General features: G+C 42.0%; 1 protein-coding gene across 4 annotated transcripts in view; it reads left to right on the plus strand.

The window, feature by feature from the left end:
• The window catches only part of GANC (glucosidase alpha, neutral C), an 83,955-nt gene that overhangs the window by 50,869 nt on the left and 16,318 nt on the right, over positions 1–16,768 (plus strand). For all 4 annotated transcript variants that reach the window (XM_023757512.1, XM_023757514.1, XM_023757513.1 and 1 more), the window contains 7 exons: positions 244–323; positions 2,096–2,239; positions 4,658–4,754; positions 7,402–7,503; positions 11,156–11,399; positions 12,727–12,791; positions 15,762–15,838. In XM_023757512.1, the coding sequence (XP_023613280.1) occupies positions 244–323; positions 2,096–2,239; positions 4,658–4,754; positions 7,402–7,503; positions 11,156–11,399; positions 12,727–12,791; positions 15,762–15,838 (809 nt within the window). The remainder of the gene's footprint in view (positions 1–243; positions 324–2,095; positions 2,240–4,657; positions 4,755–7,401; positions 7,504–11,155; positions 11,400–12,726; positions 12,792–15,761; positions 15,839–16,768) is intronic.

Below are 16,768 nucleotides of genomic sequence, written 5' to 3' on the forward strand. Positions count from 1 at the left end.
GGACAGGCTCCACCTTGATACTTGTTCATTGGCATGCCCCTGGGTGAACGGTCTAGTAGATTGTCACTGGAGTCCAGCATTACCTTCATTCGCTTCTCGCCAGACCATGCCTCTGTATCAGCTGACTTTTATGTTTGATGCCCATTGACTACCAAGCTTTCACATCTGATAGTCCTCCTTACAACACATCTTACCATGAGGACCACTGTTCCTAACAGGCTGTCTTCTCTTGTAACTCTACAGGTCTCTCCTCTTACCTGGATTTCACCAACCCCAAGGTCAGAGAGTGGTATTCAGGTCTTTTTGCTTTTTCTGTTTATCAGGTAAGTTTTTATTCATTTGCTCTTTCCTAGTTACTTGAAATGATGAAAGAATGAAAAGAAGTGATTGAATAGAATTATACTGCTTCATTGAATAGCCCCTAATAAATAATGCTTGTGTGAAAAGGGAAGGGTGGAATCACATTACAGACTTTGGTGGTGCTGGGAGAGATGCCATGTGTATTATTAAATGCAAAAAGCTATGATTTTGACCTCTATTATAATATATCAAAGTACTTAATTATAGAGATGTATTACATTTTCAAATTACTATATACTTTTTATATAAAATAGCATTTTATAACTATTATTTAAAAGTGATGATATATGTGGAAATATCTTGCAAAGTATGTCATTAAAAGTAAGGTATAATAATAAATTTATTCCTAAATCTTATAAAATCCACTGAGAAAACAGGAGAGGCCACATCTAGAGAACTGTTTTCAACCAATTATGATGATGATAATGATGTCTAATATAAATTTGAGTATTTTCTATGTGCCAAGCAGTGTGCTAAACACTTTCTGTGCATATGCCATTTTTATCTTCACAATAACCCTCTGAAGTTAGAACTATAACTCTATTCCCACAGTTGAGGAAATTGAGACATAAACAAATTTAAAAACCTGCTAAGTTCACCCATCTAGTAAGTGACAGACCCAAGATTTGAACTCAGTTCTGTTTGTTCCAAACCCAGCTCTTAACCACTCAATGCTAGTTTCTGAGCATCATGTGTTAGGACACAGAAAATAACTAAGAGCAGTATGAACAACACTTGAGCCACATGCTCATTCATTTCCCTGTTGTCTACGGCTTTTACATTACCAAAGCAGAGTTGAGTTACTGAAAAAGAGATCTTATGGCCCACAAAGTTAAAAAACTGGCTCTTTCCAGAAAAAGATTGCCAACCTTGCCCTAGAGGGTGCTAAAGAAGAAGCGTCAAGGTAGTTAAATATTGAAAACCATATAGCCTTGTTCATAGACATACATTTAGAAATAAAGGTAAAGAGTCAAAAGAAAACACATAAGCCTCCTTTAGGCATTTGGAAGACTGTCATGTGGGTGAGGCAACAGATGTATTCTGTGGTATCCCAGAAATGAAGCTAGACCCTGTGAAAGAATGTTACCATTCATAAAATAATGGAATGAGCTGCCTGAGGGACTCCTTGTCACTGTAGCTATCAAGTCAAATGCTGAGAGACCAGGGATTCTATAAAGAGATTGTAAGACCATGACTAGATGACTCAATAGCCCCTTCTCACTCTATATTGACTAGTTGTATGTAGAATATAAACTATAGATCATACTAACAAGAAGGCATCTTAACTGTCAAATTTTTCAAAGTATTAGAGGAAAAGCAGAATTTTATCATGTACAACTACCATTGCCCTTCTCTGAGTTAAGAGTTGTAGCAGATGATGGATGATATAGAGCTTAATTGTGATCATTCACAACCTTTCCTGTGGGGGTTCTCCAGATAGACCTAGGAGTAGACTTGCTGGGCAATATGTATTTCACAGACAATAAAGCACAGCATTCTTTCATTAATCAACAAATACTTATTGAAAACCTTCTATGGTTCAAGTGTTTGGGATATATCAATGAACTCCCTGCCCAGTAGAGCTTTTTATTCTAGCAGTGGAGCTGAGGACAGAGCACAGATAATAAACATAATGATTAATAAATGAAATGGAGTAGGAAAGAGGAATAGGAGCAGCTGTCATATTAACATACTCACTGTAGAAGTAGTACCTTGACTAAGATTTCTTTCCTAGGGATCTACTGACATCCTCTACATATGTAATGACATGAATGAACCCTCGGTCTTTAGAGGGCCAGAGCAAACCATGCAGAAGAATGCCATTCATCATGGCAACTGGGAGCACAGAGAACTTCACAACATCTATGGCTTTTATCAGGTAAGAGAGCCAAGAAGAAGCCAACTGTACCCATGTACCCTGCCTTTTGGGCTGAAAGTTGTTTCCTTTGTAATAGCCATACTATACTGTTCATTTCTCTTTGTGTGTCTTTTCTGCAATGAGTCTTACCAGGTTGCAGCCAATACAAGACTCATTTTTCCTTTTGTACCTTTGCCTTCTATAATGAACTTGATGAATTTATATTGTAAGATTAATGGTAACATAGAAACATCTTCCTTGACAGGAGCCACTAGTAAATGGTATTGGATACTACGTCAAAACTTTTATTGAAGTAAACAAACCATGTGTAAATACATAAAGGCAATTAGGACAAATGTTTTGAAATTTCACAAATTTCTCAATACATTAAGTCTTACATTTATACCAGGGGAGTAAGATTTAGAACACACATACACAATTTCATAAGTATACTTTTTAAATATAGAAAGTCATTCTTAAGTACTTAGCTTTCTCAATAGAATTGTCTTCCATTGGCCAATCACATCTAAAAGACCCAGGCATGTATAGTGATGCCCTAATTTATACCCGTGGTTCTCTGTTATTTTCAGAATGTAACTGTTCTTATGGCGCTCCCACCAACTGGTATTTTCCGGTGGGAGCTGCTGGCTAGGTATAGCTTGGTTTTCTGTGTTTACTTCTCCAATAGGCTCTTGCTATAATTGCAAACGACTTTAGCGAATTTCCTTATGTAGGCCAGAGCCAGTCACTTAACCTCTCTGAATCTCAGTGTTTTTTTTTTCATTAATGAAGACTGTCTCAGAGGTTGTTGTGTAGATTATAAGAGAAAATCTTATAAAATGCCTGATAATAGTAAGCATCAAAAGGTTTGGTCTGGCCTGTGGGGATCAGGCCGAAATTGGGAGTCCAACATCCCAAGGGATGCAGTAGTGCACAAAGTGGCAGAAGGCCAGGCACCCTGCCGCTCCTGCTCATCCCGGCCCTGCTGTGCCTGATGTGGCTGCTGCTAGGTAGCGTGCTGCCACAGAGGCAGGAGAGGCTCACGCTGCCACAGCTGTGCTCGCCAGCTGTGAGCCCGGTGTCTGGTGCCTGTCAGTCAGCTGAGCAATGCACCCGCTATGGTAACACACTGACCACCACGGGGCAGCTCCTGCATTGAGCATCTGCCCTCTGGTGGTCAGTGTGCATCAGAGCAACCGGTCAAATGGTCGTTCAGTTCTTTGGTCGTTCGGTCGCTTAGGCTTTTATAATATACTAGAGGCCCAGTGCACAAAATTCGTGCACTTGTGAGGGGGGAGGGTCCCTCAGCCCAGCCTGTGCCCTCTCGCAGTCTGGGAGCCCTTGGGGGATGTCCAGCTCCCTGTGGAGAATGGGCCTAAGCTGTCAGTCATACATCCCTAGCTCTGCCGTGGAGGCAGGAGAGGCTCCTGCCACCACTGCTGCATTTACCAGCCGTGAGCCGTCTTCTGGCTGAGTGGTGCTCCCCTGTGGGAGTGCACTGACCACCAGGGGGCAGTTCCCCCTGGTGGTCAGTGCAATTCAAAGCTACCAATTGTTCCGCTGTTCAGCCGATTTGCATATTAGCCTTTTAATTATATAGGACTAGTGCCCCGGGGCCCAGGATTTTTGCCCTTTGAAAGGAAATTAATTAAGAAGAAAAATTTTAATATCGCCATTCGCGTCTTGCTAATGAAAAGAAAATAGGAGTCTACCGAGTCTCCTATCTACCTACTCCAGGACTTCTGATGAGGCATGGGAAATGAGATGAGGTAGGGTAAATGCATGACAAACATTTGGTTAAACTGTAAAATGTTTGCACTTGGCTATAAAGCAAGTCGGGTTCCTGGGCTAAAGAAACTCCAAGGATGCTAGTCTCTAGGGAGAGGAAGCCAGGCATTGCTGTGTGATGTCATTAACCAACACAGCCACTGTTTCTGGGCTGGGCTGTGGGCTGCATTTTGTGCCATGGGGTCTTGGCAGCATTGGCTGTGATTTGGTGAGGTGTTGCTCTGGGGTGGTGGCGGGGCCTGTGTCCCACTTGGGGGAAGCCGAGTGTTGGTTTGTTAGCGCCAGGTCCGTGGCACCATTTATTTTTAAATGGCCAGTGCATGTTATGGCATCTCCTGCAATTAGCATCTCCTCCCTGGTGGTCAGTGCACATCATAGCTACCAGTCAGACGGACACTTAGCCTTTTAGATATATATAGATAGATTATTTCATTGCTATTTTAATCAAATAAATTTTTCATTATTTTAATAAGGGAATTTAGAGTAGTTTCATTACATCATAAAAATTGTTTGATGGATTTATTTTAATATTTCCCATTTCACATTCCCACCTACTGTTTGTTTTTTACATGTTAAGTAGTTTCTTGGGGATGTCTACACAATGCCCTAATCCAATCATCTGTTTGACATTTTTCTCCTTTGACTTTATAGCAAAAGGCTACTGCAGAAGGACTGATACAACGATCTGGGGGAAAGAAGAGACCCTTTGTTCTTACACGTTCTTTCTTTGCTGGATCACAAAAGTATGGTAAGGAATGGCTCATATGATCAGACTTAAAAACACAAGCCTTTATAGAGCTATTAATGCCTTCCTTTTCAGTAGCCATTGGGCAGGCCTTAGATGTGCCCGGAAGTATGTATTTTTGTCCTATGATCAGAGTAAACCAATTTTAATAAAGTTTAATTACTCATTTCCCACTGAAAAAATGGCCACTTAATTTTTGGGTGAATGACTTCAGAGTATCTGTTTGCGGGGATGGTGATCTCTGATCCTGTCTCTTTGATTTATCAAAACCAGGGAAAATACACTTCTAACACATTCCTTCAACCACCTATTTCACTCAGCAATATGCCTTAAAATAGACCTATCTGTGGCTTATGGTCAGGGTCATCTATAACTGGATCTGGTTTACTAGCTAATGCAGATCTAGTTCAACTTTACCACCCTGTGGCAGGAAGGCTATTTTAAGTCCCCAGGCACAAATAACTGGGAGCTTAGGTTCTTGTTTGAAGAATCCAGCCTTTACTGTACATAGCCATTACTAGGCCTCCTACTCCACCCCTGAAAACCAGCCCCTGTGGTACTCGAGAAAAGGCTAAAATATTGTCATCTTAAGCAGAGATTCATGTACAGATTTGCTCACCACAGTATTAGTTCTTGAAACAAAAAAAAACAAAAAATTCAAATATGTAAGGGAATAGTTATAAAACTATAGTATATTTATATGTTAGACTGTCATAAAGTTATTTAAAATAGCCTTAATTGCATGAGAAAATGTTTGCCATCATGATAAAAAAAAAAGCCTAAATATATTTATATATCATCCTTATTTTGTGTGTGTGTGTGTGTGTGTGTGTGTGTGTGTGTGTGTGTATCTACTAGAGGCCTGGTGCACAAAATTTGTGCACTGGGGATGGGGGATCCCTCAGCGTGGCCTGCACCCACTCACACTCCGGAACCCCTCAGGGGATGTCCACCTGCTGGCTTAGTCCCAATCCCCCTGGGGTTCGAGCCTAAGCCAGCAGTCAGACATTCCTCTCACAGTCCAGGGCTCTCACAGTCTGGGACCTCTTGCTCTTTACTGCCCACTTGCAGCGGAGGCAGGAAAGGCTCCTGCCACCACCGCTGCACTTGCCAGCCATGAGCCTGGCTTCTGGCTGAGCAGCGCTCCCCCTGTGGGAGCGCACTGAACACCAGGGGGCAGCTCCTGTGTTGAGCATCTGCCCCCTGGTGTTCAGTGCGCGTCATAGCAACCAGTCATTCCACCAGTTGTTTCGCCCTTCAGTCAATTTGTATATTAGGGATTTATCATATAGGATATATATAAAAGCTTAAGCAACCGGTCGAGTACTCAACCACTTGACCGATCAACCGTTAGCTATGATGTGCACTGACCACCAGGGGGCAGACACTCAATGCAGGAGCTGCCGCCTGGTGGTCAGTGCATTCCCACAGTGGCTGGCGAGCACAGCTGCAGCAGTGTGAGCCTCTCCCGCCTCTGTGGCAGCACTACCAAGTGGCAGCTGATGCAGTGGGGCAGGAATGAGCAGGAGCAGGGCGGTGCCCAGCTGGGCTCAGGCTCCTGCCCAGCTGCCAGTTTCAACCCGATCCCCGTAGGCCTGGGGGAATCAGGCTGAAACCGGCTTTCTGACATCCCCCAAGGGGTCCCAGATTGCAAGAGGGCACAGGCCAGGCCAAGGGACCTCACCAGTGTATGATCGGGGCCGGGGAGGGACCATGGGAGAGCTCCAGGGTGTGTCCGGCCCGTCTCGACCAGTCTGGATCGGCCGGACCCCAGCAGCAAGCTAACCTATTGGTCGGAGTGTCTGCCCCCTAGTGGTCAGTGTGCGTCATAGCAGCTGGTCAAACAGTCCAAAAGTTGGATACTTAGCATATTAGGCTTTTATTATATAGGATTCTAGAAAAGACTACTTTAATAGTCATAGAAATCAAATCAATGGTTGGATAAGGTGGGGGTAATTGGCTGAAAAGATAGAAACTTTTGCTGTTATGGAAATGTTCTATACCCTGCTTGTGGTGATGGTTACATGGTGCACACATTTTAAAAACTCATCAAACTCTTCACTTAAAATATGTGCTTTTATTGTTTGTAAATTATATCTTTTTTTAAAAATATATTTTGTTGATTTTTTTACAGAGAGGGAGAGGGATAGAGAGTCAGAAACATCGATGAGAGAGAGAGAGAGAAACATCGATCAGCTGCCTCCTGCACCCCCCCCCCCCCCCCGCCACTGGGGAAGGTGCCTGCAACCAAGGAACATGCCCTTTGACCGGAATCGAACCCAGGACCTTCAATCCTCAGGCCGACTCTCTATCCACTGAGCCAAACCGGTTAGAGCATGTAAATTATATCTTAGTAAAGTTGATTTTTTAAATGTTCCTCCTAAAATCAGACTTCAGTTAGACTTCAAAAATAAGTGATTTCAGAATATTTTCGCAATTTCTTTTGTTGATTTTAATAACTTTTTCACATTAGAAAATTAATATATTTTCATTCTGGAAGACCAGGATGTGTATATTTTAAGGTAAGGAAGAAATGCATTCCTTTATATTAATTTTGTCTATTACAAATAAGGAATCTAAACATGAAATCAAGGGCATGGGCTGATTTGTGATTTTTTTTTTTTAAATACCTTGTTACTGGTGTCCAAAGGTGCTGTGTGGACAGGTGACAATGGAGCAAAATGGAGTTACCTGAAAATTTCGATCCCTATGTTACTCACTCTCAGCGTTACTGGGATCTCTTTTTGTGGAGGTAAGGTGATATCCTCAGGCTTGAAGTGAGAGAAAATAAAAACTGAGGGTGTTTTTGTCAAAGCTGGTCACAAATCCCTTCTCATTGGCTGTTTTAGATAGGGATAAACGCCGGAAAGAAAAGATGAGGAAAGTGAAGGGGGGATTAGAGAGGAGAGAAAGGGTAGCTCCAGAGCTGTTTTGTGTCTTATCTGAATTGAGGACATAAAGGCAGGAGTGGGGCTAAGTGCTGCTTTCCCTCATTCTCTTACTGCTTCCTCAGCCACTCTTGGTAACTGAGTTTCTCGTCCTGAAACATGCCTTTCTCCTTGAACAAAAAATAGAAAGAACTACAAAGAATTTTGCAAATAAGAAATCAGCCTTACAGAAATCATTTTTGGAGAAACCAAGATGGCAGCATAGGTAAACACGGAAGTTTGCTGCCTCGAACAACCACTTCAAAAATACAACTAAAAGACGGAACGGACATCATCCAGAACCACAGGAAGGCTGGTTGAGTGGAAGTTCTACAACTAGGAGGAAAGAGGAAACCATACCCAGACTCAGAGGAGGCGCAGTGCTGAAGTGAAATACTAAGGTGTGGAGTGCATGTGGAGCGGGCTGGAGGCTGAGGGCGTGGTTGTCATTTTCAATTGGGAGGGAGTCTCAGGCTCTGAGCTCCAGTTCCAGACGAGTCTCTAGGGACCCAGACTCATACGGGAGAAGCAGGACTGTCTGGCATCGCTCAGAACCCTAGGGCAGCTTTCTCTCCATGGGGCTTGCAGCGATTACTGGGACACTGAGAAGCAGAGCCTCCAAGGGCAAGACTGAGAGCAGCCATAATTGCTAACCCCGCCCTGTTGATCCTGTGGGACCCGCCCCGCCCAAGCCCTGCAGGGAGACTTTTGCTGGATAGCCTCAGGCAAAGGCTAGATTAGCACCTCCCTAGAGATCCAGGATCCAGGAAGCCCAGAGGTCAGAGTGGGACCATCCAGTTCGCAGCTCCGTGGAACCATAAAAGACACACTCAGGGGGCAGACTCAGTGAGCACCAAAGCCCCATCGAAGCAAGTCTTGTCCCAGAGGGGTGTCTCCAACACAGAAGTTCTCCCACCGCAGACACAGCTGATTCTCACAGCCAATTGGCCTGGAGGTCAATTCCTCACAGTGATAACTACAACAATCAAGGCTTAACTACAACAAGACTGTGTACAAAGCCCACAAGGGGGTGCACCAAGAGTGTCTACCTCAGGTAATTGGGACACTTAGCACAGAAAGGCACTCTATCAACACAGCGAAGCATAAAAAATGCGGAGACAAAGAAACAGGACACAAACGACAGAATTGGAGGAAAGCAAACTGTTGGATATAGAGTTCAAAACCACACTTTTAAGGTCTTTAAAGAACTGTCTAGAAGCTGCCGATAAATTTAATAAGGCCCTCGAAAAGACTGGTGAGACCGCCGATAAATGTAGTGAGATCTTCGAGAAGACTGGTGAGACCACCGATAAATGTAGTGAGATCCTCAAGAAATCTAATGAGACCCTCGATGTTGTGATAAAGAACCAACTAGAAATTAAGCATACACTGACTGAAATAAAGAATATTATACAGACTCCCAACAGCAGACCAGAGGGTCGCAAGAATCAAGTCAAAGATTTGAAATACGAAGAAGCAAAAAACACCCAACCGGAAAAGCAAAATGAAAAAAGAATCCAAAAATACGAAGATAGTGTAAGGAGCCTCTGGGACAGCCTCAAGCATACCAACATCCAAATTATAGGGGTGCCAGAAGATGAGAGAGAGCAAGATATTGAAAACCTATTTGAAGAAATAATGACAGAAAACTTCCCCTACCTGGTGAAAGGAATAGACTTTCAAGTCCAGGAAGCGCAGAGAACCCCAAACAAAAGGAATCCAAAGAGGACCACACCAAGACACATCATAATTAAAATGCCAAGAGCAAAAGACAAAGAGAGAATCCTAAAAGCAGCAAGAGAAAGAAAGTCAGTTACCTACAAGGGAGTACCCATAAGACTGTCAGCTGATTTCTCAACAGAAACTTTGCAGGCCAGAAGGGAGTGGCAAGAAATATTCAAAGTGATGAATACCAAGAACCTACAACCAAGACTACTTTATCCAGCAAAGCTATCATTCAGAAGTGAAGGCCAGATAAAGAGCTTCACAGATAAGAAAAAGCTAAAGGAGTTCATCACCACCAAACCAGTATTATATGAAATGCTGAAAGGTATCCTTTAAGAAGAGGAAGAAGAAGAAAAAGGTAAAGATACAAATTATGAACAACAAATACACATCTATCAACAAGTGAATCTAAAAATCAAGTGAATAAATAATCTGATGAACAGTATGAACTGGTGATTGTAATAGAATCAGGGACATAGAAAGGGAATGGACTGACTATTCTTGGGGGGGGGAGGGGTGTGGGGGTGAGTGAAGAGATTAGACAATAATCGTGCACCTATGGATGAGGACAGTGGGTGGGGAGTGAGGGCAGAGGGTGGGGTTGGAACTGGGTGGAGGGGAGTTATGGTGGGAAAAAAGAGTAACTAATGTAATAATCTGAACAACAAAGATTTAATAAAAAATAAAAAACAAAAAAGAAATCATTTTTACTCTGTGAGTTTAAAATTCTGTGACATGTTTCTACTGTTACAAAAAAAAGATATGCTCTTGGGAAAGATAAATTTAGTTAAAATAAGATTCTCTAGTGTGCCACCTTCCCAAATCCTAATAATTCTCTGCAGATGAGAGATCCTAATATGGAAGCTGCTCAGCATGACCACAGATCCAGCTGCTCCTTCTTTTCTCTAGGAATAGAAGTGACTTACTATCACTTTTTGATACATGTGTTTTTATGGCATTGGTCCATACAAGGAATATGTATCCTGCTTAAGGACTAACCATGAAATTCTACTTAAACCTCTCATTCTCATTATCTGTTTCTCTTTAGCTATTTCTATAATAAATGTTCCTCCTAAAATCAGACTTCAGTTAGACTTCAAAAATAAGTGTAATTTTTATCTTGCCCTAGCTGTTGCTTTCAAAGGAAGTCAATTGCCAGCCCTCCACTGCCACCCACCCCTAAATACAGACATGGACTTAGACAGACATTTTGCAATTTCTGGGTTACCTGGGTTCAGGAACATACCTGAAAGTTGATCTTGCAGTAAAGCCTCTGACCTTTGACAAGAATAGAATATAAAAGAGCGTACTATCAGATCCCCAGCAGGCAGAGTTTTTTACTGTGTGCTCCCTAGTTTGAGGCCACAGTGTCATTTTGAGTGCATACACAACACCTTTCTTCTGTCTGTCCTCAAAGCCTTATTTTACTTGAGTGCATCATTTATTAGAGCTTGGTTGCCTCACAAGTCTTTCTTTTTTTTTTTCTTTTTTAAATCCTCACTAAAGGATATTTTTTCCCATTGCTTTTCAGAGAGAGAGAGAGAGTAAAAGGGAGGGAGAGAGAAAAACTTTAATGTAAGAGAGACACATGGGTTGGTTGCCTCCCGCATGCTCCCCAACCAAAGGGTGGAGAGCGAACCCCCAACCAGATACATGCCCTTGACCAGGAATCTAATCCACAACCCTTCAGTACTCTAAGCACTGAGCCTCATTGGCCAGGGCTCACAAACCTTTCTTTGACTAATGAATCAGCTGATGTTGGCGGCTTCGTGGGGGATCCAGAGGCGGAGCTGCTAGTGCGTTGGTACCAGGCCGGAGCCTACCAGCCCTTCTTTCGTGGCCATTCCACCATAAACAGCAAGCGACGGGAACCCTGGCTCTTTGGGAAGAAACACACCCAGCTCATCAGAGAAGCCATCAGAGAGCGTTACACCCTCCTGCCCTATTGGTATTGTCTGTTCTACTGTGCACATGTGACTGCCGAACCCATCATGAGGTAAGTAGGCTTCACCTGTCAGAGGCCCCAGCAAACAGTCTAACCAACCACTGGGGAACGGAGTAATTACACAGTGACTTCAAGAGAACAGGTGAAGGAGAGCCATGTGTTTAATCATGTCCTCAGCTTATGTGAGCAGGAGTGGAGGTAGCAGAAGATAACTCTGTGAATCAAGTGTTAATATTTGATATGAGACAGAAATAGAGCTTTTTCAAAGAAAAATGAAATGACTTCGTAACTGAATTCATTCAGTATTTAACCCACAAGCATCCTCTTATGAAGAACATTATTCTGCCAGTCTTAAGCTCTCTCTCACCCTTGGAACTAAACTGTTCCAAGTTTGAGGGAACCATTTTTTCTGATGTATAAATTATATTCTGATTGTGTTTTTTTAAACTAGAGGAGGAATCACACAGAGACATACTAAGACTCCTGGATCCTCCGTTCCTAAACCTGGCTCAGATCAGAATCATCTGGGAGCGTCTTAAAAAACACAGATTCTAAGGCCACACCTCCAGACCTACTAGGAATCTCTTTGGGAAGGTTCCAGGGGTCTATATTTGTTAGAAAATTTCCTGGTGATTCTAGACATCAGCCAGCTTTAGAGACCACTGCTTTGTTACCAGTAGGAAAGGGAATACATTATTACAAAGGCTAGTGAATAAACTAAAAGTAAGTCTCTTGTTTAAAAATATCATTTCCTCATGAAATTGAAAAATATTAATAGAACCATTAAGTTAATATTCAGATACATAGATATTGAAAGTTTTCTTTATAAGCCCAAATGTCTTCTAGGTAGTTGTGTGCAACAATAACAATAAAACAAAACCACACAACAGTTTCTCAAACCTCTAAAAATGTTGCCAGTTTGAAAACAAGAAAAAACAGTTTTTCTCATTTGAATAGGTAATGATTAAGGATGCATGAAAGGCAGTGACAGCATAAAGAAATGGCATAGATTTTATATTATTATAAAATGATTTTACAAACATTTAATTTGTTTTACACCAAACGTGTTAGGCATTTGGACTTCTGATTCTGCCTGTGAAAGTAGTATTTATTTCTAGTTCAACAATCAGAAGGAAAAATAGCAGGTACGAGATTTCTCAATCTTTCATTTAAACTTATAAGCTAATTGATAGCTCTTTACATAAGAAAAATAGGAGTAATCATAGCAATTGCTCATAAAATCTTGAAACAGATGAAAAGAGACTTGGCCCTGGCTTTTTCTAATTTCCTTTGAATGGTTACAAAACTGAAAGTATAAGTGATTGAATTGTAATAAGAATCTAATGTTGAAGAAAGAATTTTTTTTTTCTTACCCCAGGCCTCTGTGGGTAGAGTTCCCTGATGAATTAGAGACTTTTGGTGTGGAAGATGAATACATGCTGGGTAAGCATTTCTTGATTAATTATAATTATGATAAATATTGTAATCATGTTTTTATTATACTTTCTAGTGTAAGAGCACTAAAAAAAATCCCTAATTTCAAGAAAGCCAAAAAATAAAAGAAATTTCATCACCAAGATTTTTAGTGCTAAGTGGAATCATAGCTATTCTGTTGTCATGTAGCACATCTCGTATTAACTTTAAATAAATCCATCCTATTTGTGAATGTAATTGGTATTCTTGTTCTGGATCCACTCCTTTAACCACCAAATCTAGAACATGGAAGTCTATCATCTTGGCAATAAGGTTCAAAAAGCCAGGCTCAACAGAATTGCCAAAAAGATGGAACAAAAGAGAATGGAAACCCCAAAATGTAAAACATCTTGCTCTTTAGGTCTCTACTCATCCTTAGTTCTCAGTTGAAATAGCAACTTTCTTGGAGTAAAATTTCCTGACCAAAATTGCTTCCTAATACCTAGTTCCACCTACTTAAATTCAAGTCAATCCCTCCTATTACATAACTTTTATTTTATTTTTACTTTGCCTTTTTGGTATCCATCTGAACTCTAATTAGTTTGTAATTACTTACTTAATACCTGTCTTCATTGACTGTAAACTCCGTGAGGGCCAGGGACCATGTCTGCCTTATTTGTCACTATATCCCCAGAGCTCAGCACAGTGCCTAGTACTCAGTAGGCACTCTAAATATTTGTTGAATTAAAGAGTGAATTTATAGCCCTGGCTGGTTTGGCTCAGTGGATAGATAGTCGGCCTGCAGACTGAAGGGTCCCAGGTTCGATTCCGGTCAAGGGCACATGCCTGGGTTGTGGGCTTGATCCCCAGTTGGGGGTGTGCAGGAGGCAACCGATCAATGATTCTCTCTCATCATTGATGTTTCTATCTCTCTCTCTCTCACCTTTCCTCTCGAGAAAATAAATAAATAAATAAGAGAATAAGTAAGTGAATTCATAAATGGATGAATTTTACACATATGTGATAGTAAGGCCAAAACAAAATTAATAATTCAGATCGTGTTTAGGAGAATTTTAGCCTTCCCAGTGCATATGGTTCAGATGTCAACCATGGTGTTGCTCCATCTGGTCTTGCTGCTTTTCTGGCCTGGAGCTGAAACACACTGAGGCCTAAATGTCATCTCTAGATTGACCAAAACTCTGTCCTGTAGTCAAGGAAGAAGATCTGAATGTCCATGCTGACCACACTTCTAGATAATAATTGTAGGCTCACCATCACCAACATCACTTATAGCAAACAATGAGGCAGTTGGGCAAGTGCGATGGTGCTTTCAGATTACTGACATACTAACAGTTTTGTCACTGGAAAGGCACCAGGTCCAGAGAGGGTCTGCCTCGGGCTGGCCTGTAGTGTGTGGAAAGATTTCACCTGAGTCTAGGTGATTTTGAGAGTATGTTTATTAAAGTTGGGGACAGTGAAACAAAGGAAGGGCTTAGGATAGAAGAAGCAACAGGAGAGATACTAGTCAGCCGTGGGCAATCTACGGCCCACGGGCCAGATCCGGCCCGTTTGAAATGAATAAAACTAAAAAAAAAAAAAAAAGACTGTACCCTTTTATGTAATGATGTTTACTTTGAATTTATATTAGTTCACACAAACACTCCATCCATGCTTTTGTTCCGGCCCTCCGGTCCAGTTTAAGAACCCATTGTGGCCCTCGAGTCAAAAAGTTTGCCCACCCCTGTAGATGGTGCTCTGCTTTGGCTCTCTAGAGACGTTACAGGAAAAAAGTGAGCCATGATGGGCAACGTGGACTCACTGAGAAGTAAAAGTCACAGTGACAGAGTGAGCCAAGACGAGGCTGCTGTTACCTCACTGAAAAGTCCGAGAAAAGGGGGCCTTGGAGACAGGCTCAGGGGGGTTACCCCAAGATGAGTTGCTGCTGTCCACTGCTCTCCTGGTTGCAAGTCTTGCCAGGATCCTTAGAACTTAGGAGAAAGAGAGCAGAGATATATGCCTGAGAAAGAAAAAGGGAAGAAAGGTGTGGGCTCCCTCTGGGCTGTCTTCCTTTACCTTAAGAAGCTTTATCTGTTTCCTAAAGGTAAATTTCTGGGGAGGTCTCAGGAGAAGATCTCAATAGACTATTCATTGGCTTTCCAGGTGTGTCATTTCAGGGTCGTGGTTGATTGGTCAGAGCTAAGAGAGGGGATCATTAGTCATTGCATCTGGTTCTGATATCAACCACGGTGTTGCTCCATCTCGTTTTGCTGCTTTTCTGGCCCAGAGCTGAAACATACTGAGGCCTAAATGTCATCTCTAGATTGACCAAAACTCTGTCCTGTAGTCAACAGACCCGAACTTTGTTCCTAAGATTTTATGATGTGGGTCAGAACTTCATTGTCCTGAGGGCCCAATGCTTAAGAGTGTCGTCATGCAAGGGAATCCTATGAGGCCATTCTCCTGCCCTCTTATTCTCCCTCGAAGGATGTCTAAAACCACTTGACTAGCTAGAATATGCCAAGGGAGGAAAGGTCAGAGGAGGGTCTGAATCAGATGATCATCAATATGAATGTTCAGGGGATGTAAACCACATGACTAGGGAGGAAAAGGGGGGAGGTCCTTGTTTTCTCAGTTTTGCCCATTGCTAGGCACCTGGAGCTTTCACCCTGGTGACCTTCTGTACCTTGCCCATTGTCCATGCTCTGCTATGTTTGTCCAACTACTTGCCACAATGATGCACAAAAAGAGACTGTGGGTCCCTCCCTAGAACTTCAACATACTGTAAGTGGATTGATGACAGGCAATAATAGTCCCCTCTGTGAGCACCTATCCTTTTTCTAGCAATGCATCTCTCTGATGAATCATAGGTTCACCTCACCAATGTCTCTACCTTTAAGAAGTTCACAGTCTAGTGGTCCTTAAAACCACAAAAGCACTCAATTAAAAGGAAAGGATGTTTTCAGACTTTGTTTTCAAATTTATTTCTTCTCCATTTTTCAGGAAGTGCTTTATTGGTTCATCCAGTCACAGAGCCAAAAGCTACTGTGGTTGATGTGTTTCTTCCAGGATCAAATGAGGTAAGAGTAAATGACAGTCACATATTTTATATGTCTCATATCTATTTTTCATTCTGATGAATTAGCTCCTGTTAAGAAATAGATTTCTTTATCATGCAATTGTAAAGACAGCACAAATGACTAGAGCAACTAAAGATTCTTATAAGTCATGACCACTGTATTCAGAGATCAAGAAACTTAATGGAAGAGCAGGGAGAAAGTTGAATAGGTGGATTAGAATGGTTCTTTATATTCACACTTTGACTTGTGTAAGTGACTCCTTATAAACACACTGAGATTTTAAGTAGGAATAAATGTTTAGTCTACTATGAGGTATCAAACTCTAGGGAGAACAAGTATAAAAAGACTTTGCTCTTTGGTTCTGGCTCTCTCTGAATCCTGAGTTTTTGTCACCAAAAGCTGGTCTCCAGATGTTATGGCCAAAGGTGATCCTGAGTGGGGGAGTGAAAGGATTGAGAAAAGACAAGAGGATGAAAGCTGGGTCTCGGTGGGACGTTGCTCCCTGATGAGGAGACAGCGCCAGCGCCCACAAGCCGTGTCTTTATTTTATAGCAGATGCCACGAGGCAAAGTAGGGGCGTGATCAAGTTGTTTACAGCATTCTCGTGAGTTTCAACCCCACTCAACTACATGCACCTGAACTCTATCACACAGCATGTGGGGCCACGTGTTCGGACCACAGGTTCAAGCTTACAATCATAGCTGTTGGCTCTAATTGTGCTGGGAGGGCCCTGCCCTTCCAGCTGGGACTTGCACGTGGCAGTGAGAGGACCCTGTCCTTTCATTAGTCCGAAGCTTGAACCTGGCCAAAACACTGTAGCCGCGCCCCACATATCTCCCTTTACTTTTGTTTTTAAACACGCCCATTTACATTATCCAAAAAACTCTAAATAAATTATTCAGCATCATCAAAACAGACTTCTGGCTATTT

The sequence above is a fragment of the Myotis lucifugus genome, unplaced genomic scaffold, assembly GCF_000147115.1.
Source record: "Myotis lucifugus unplaced genomic scaffold, Myoluc2.0 scaffold_109, whole genome shotgun sequence".
NCBI lineage: Eukaryota > Metazoa > Chordata > Mammalia > Chiroptera > Vespertilionidae > Myotis > Myotis lucifugus.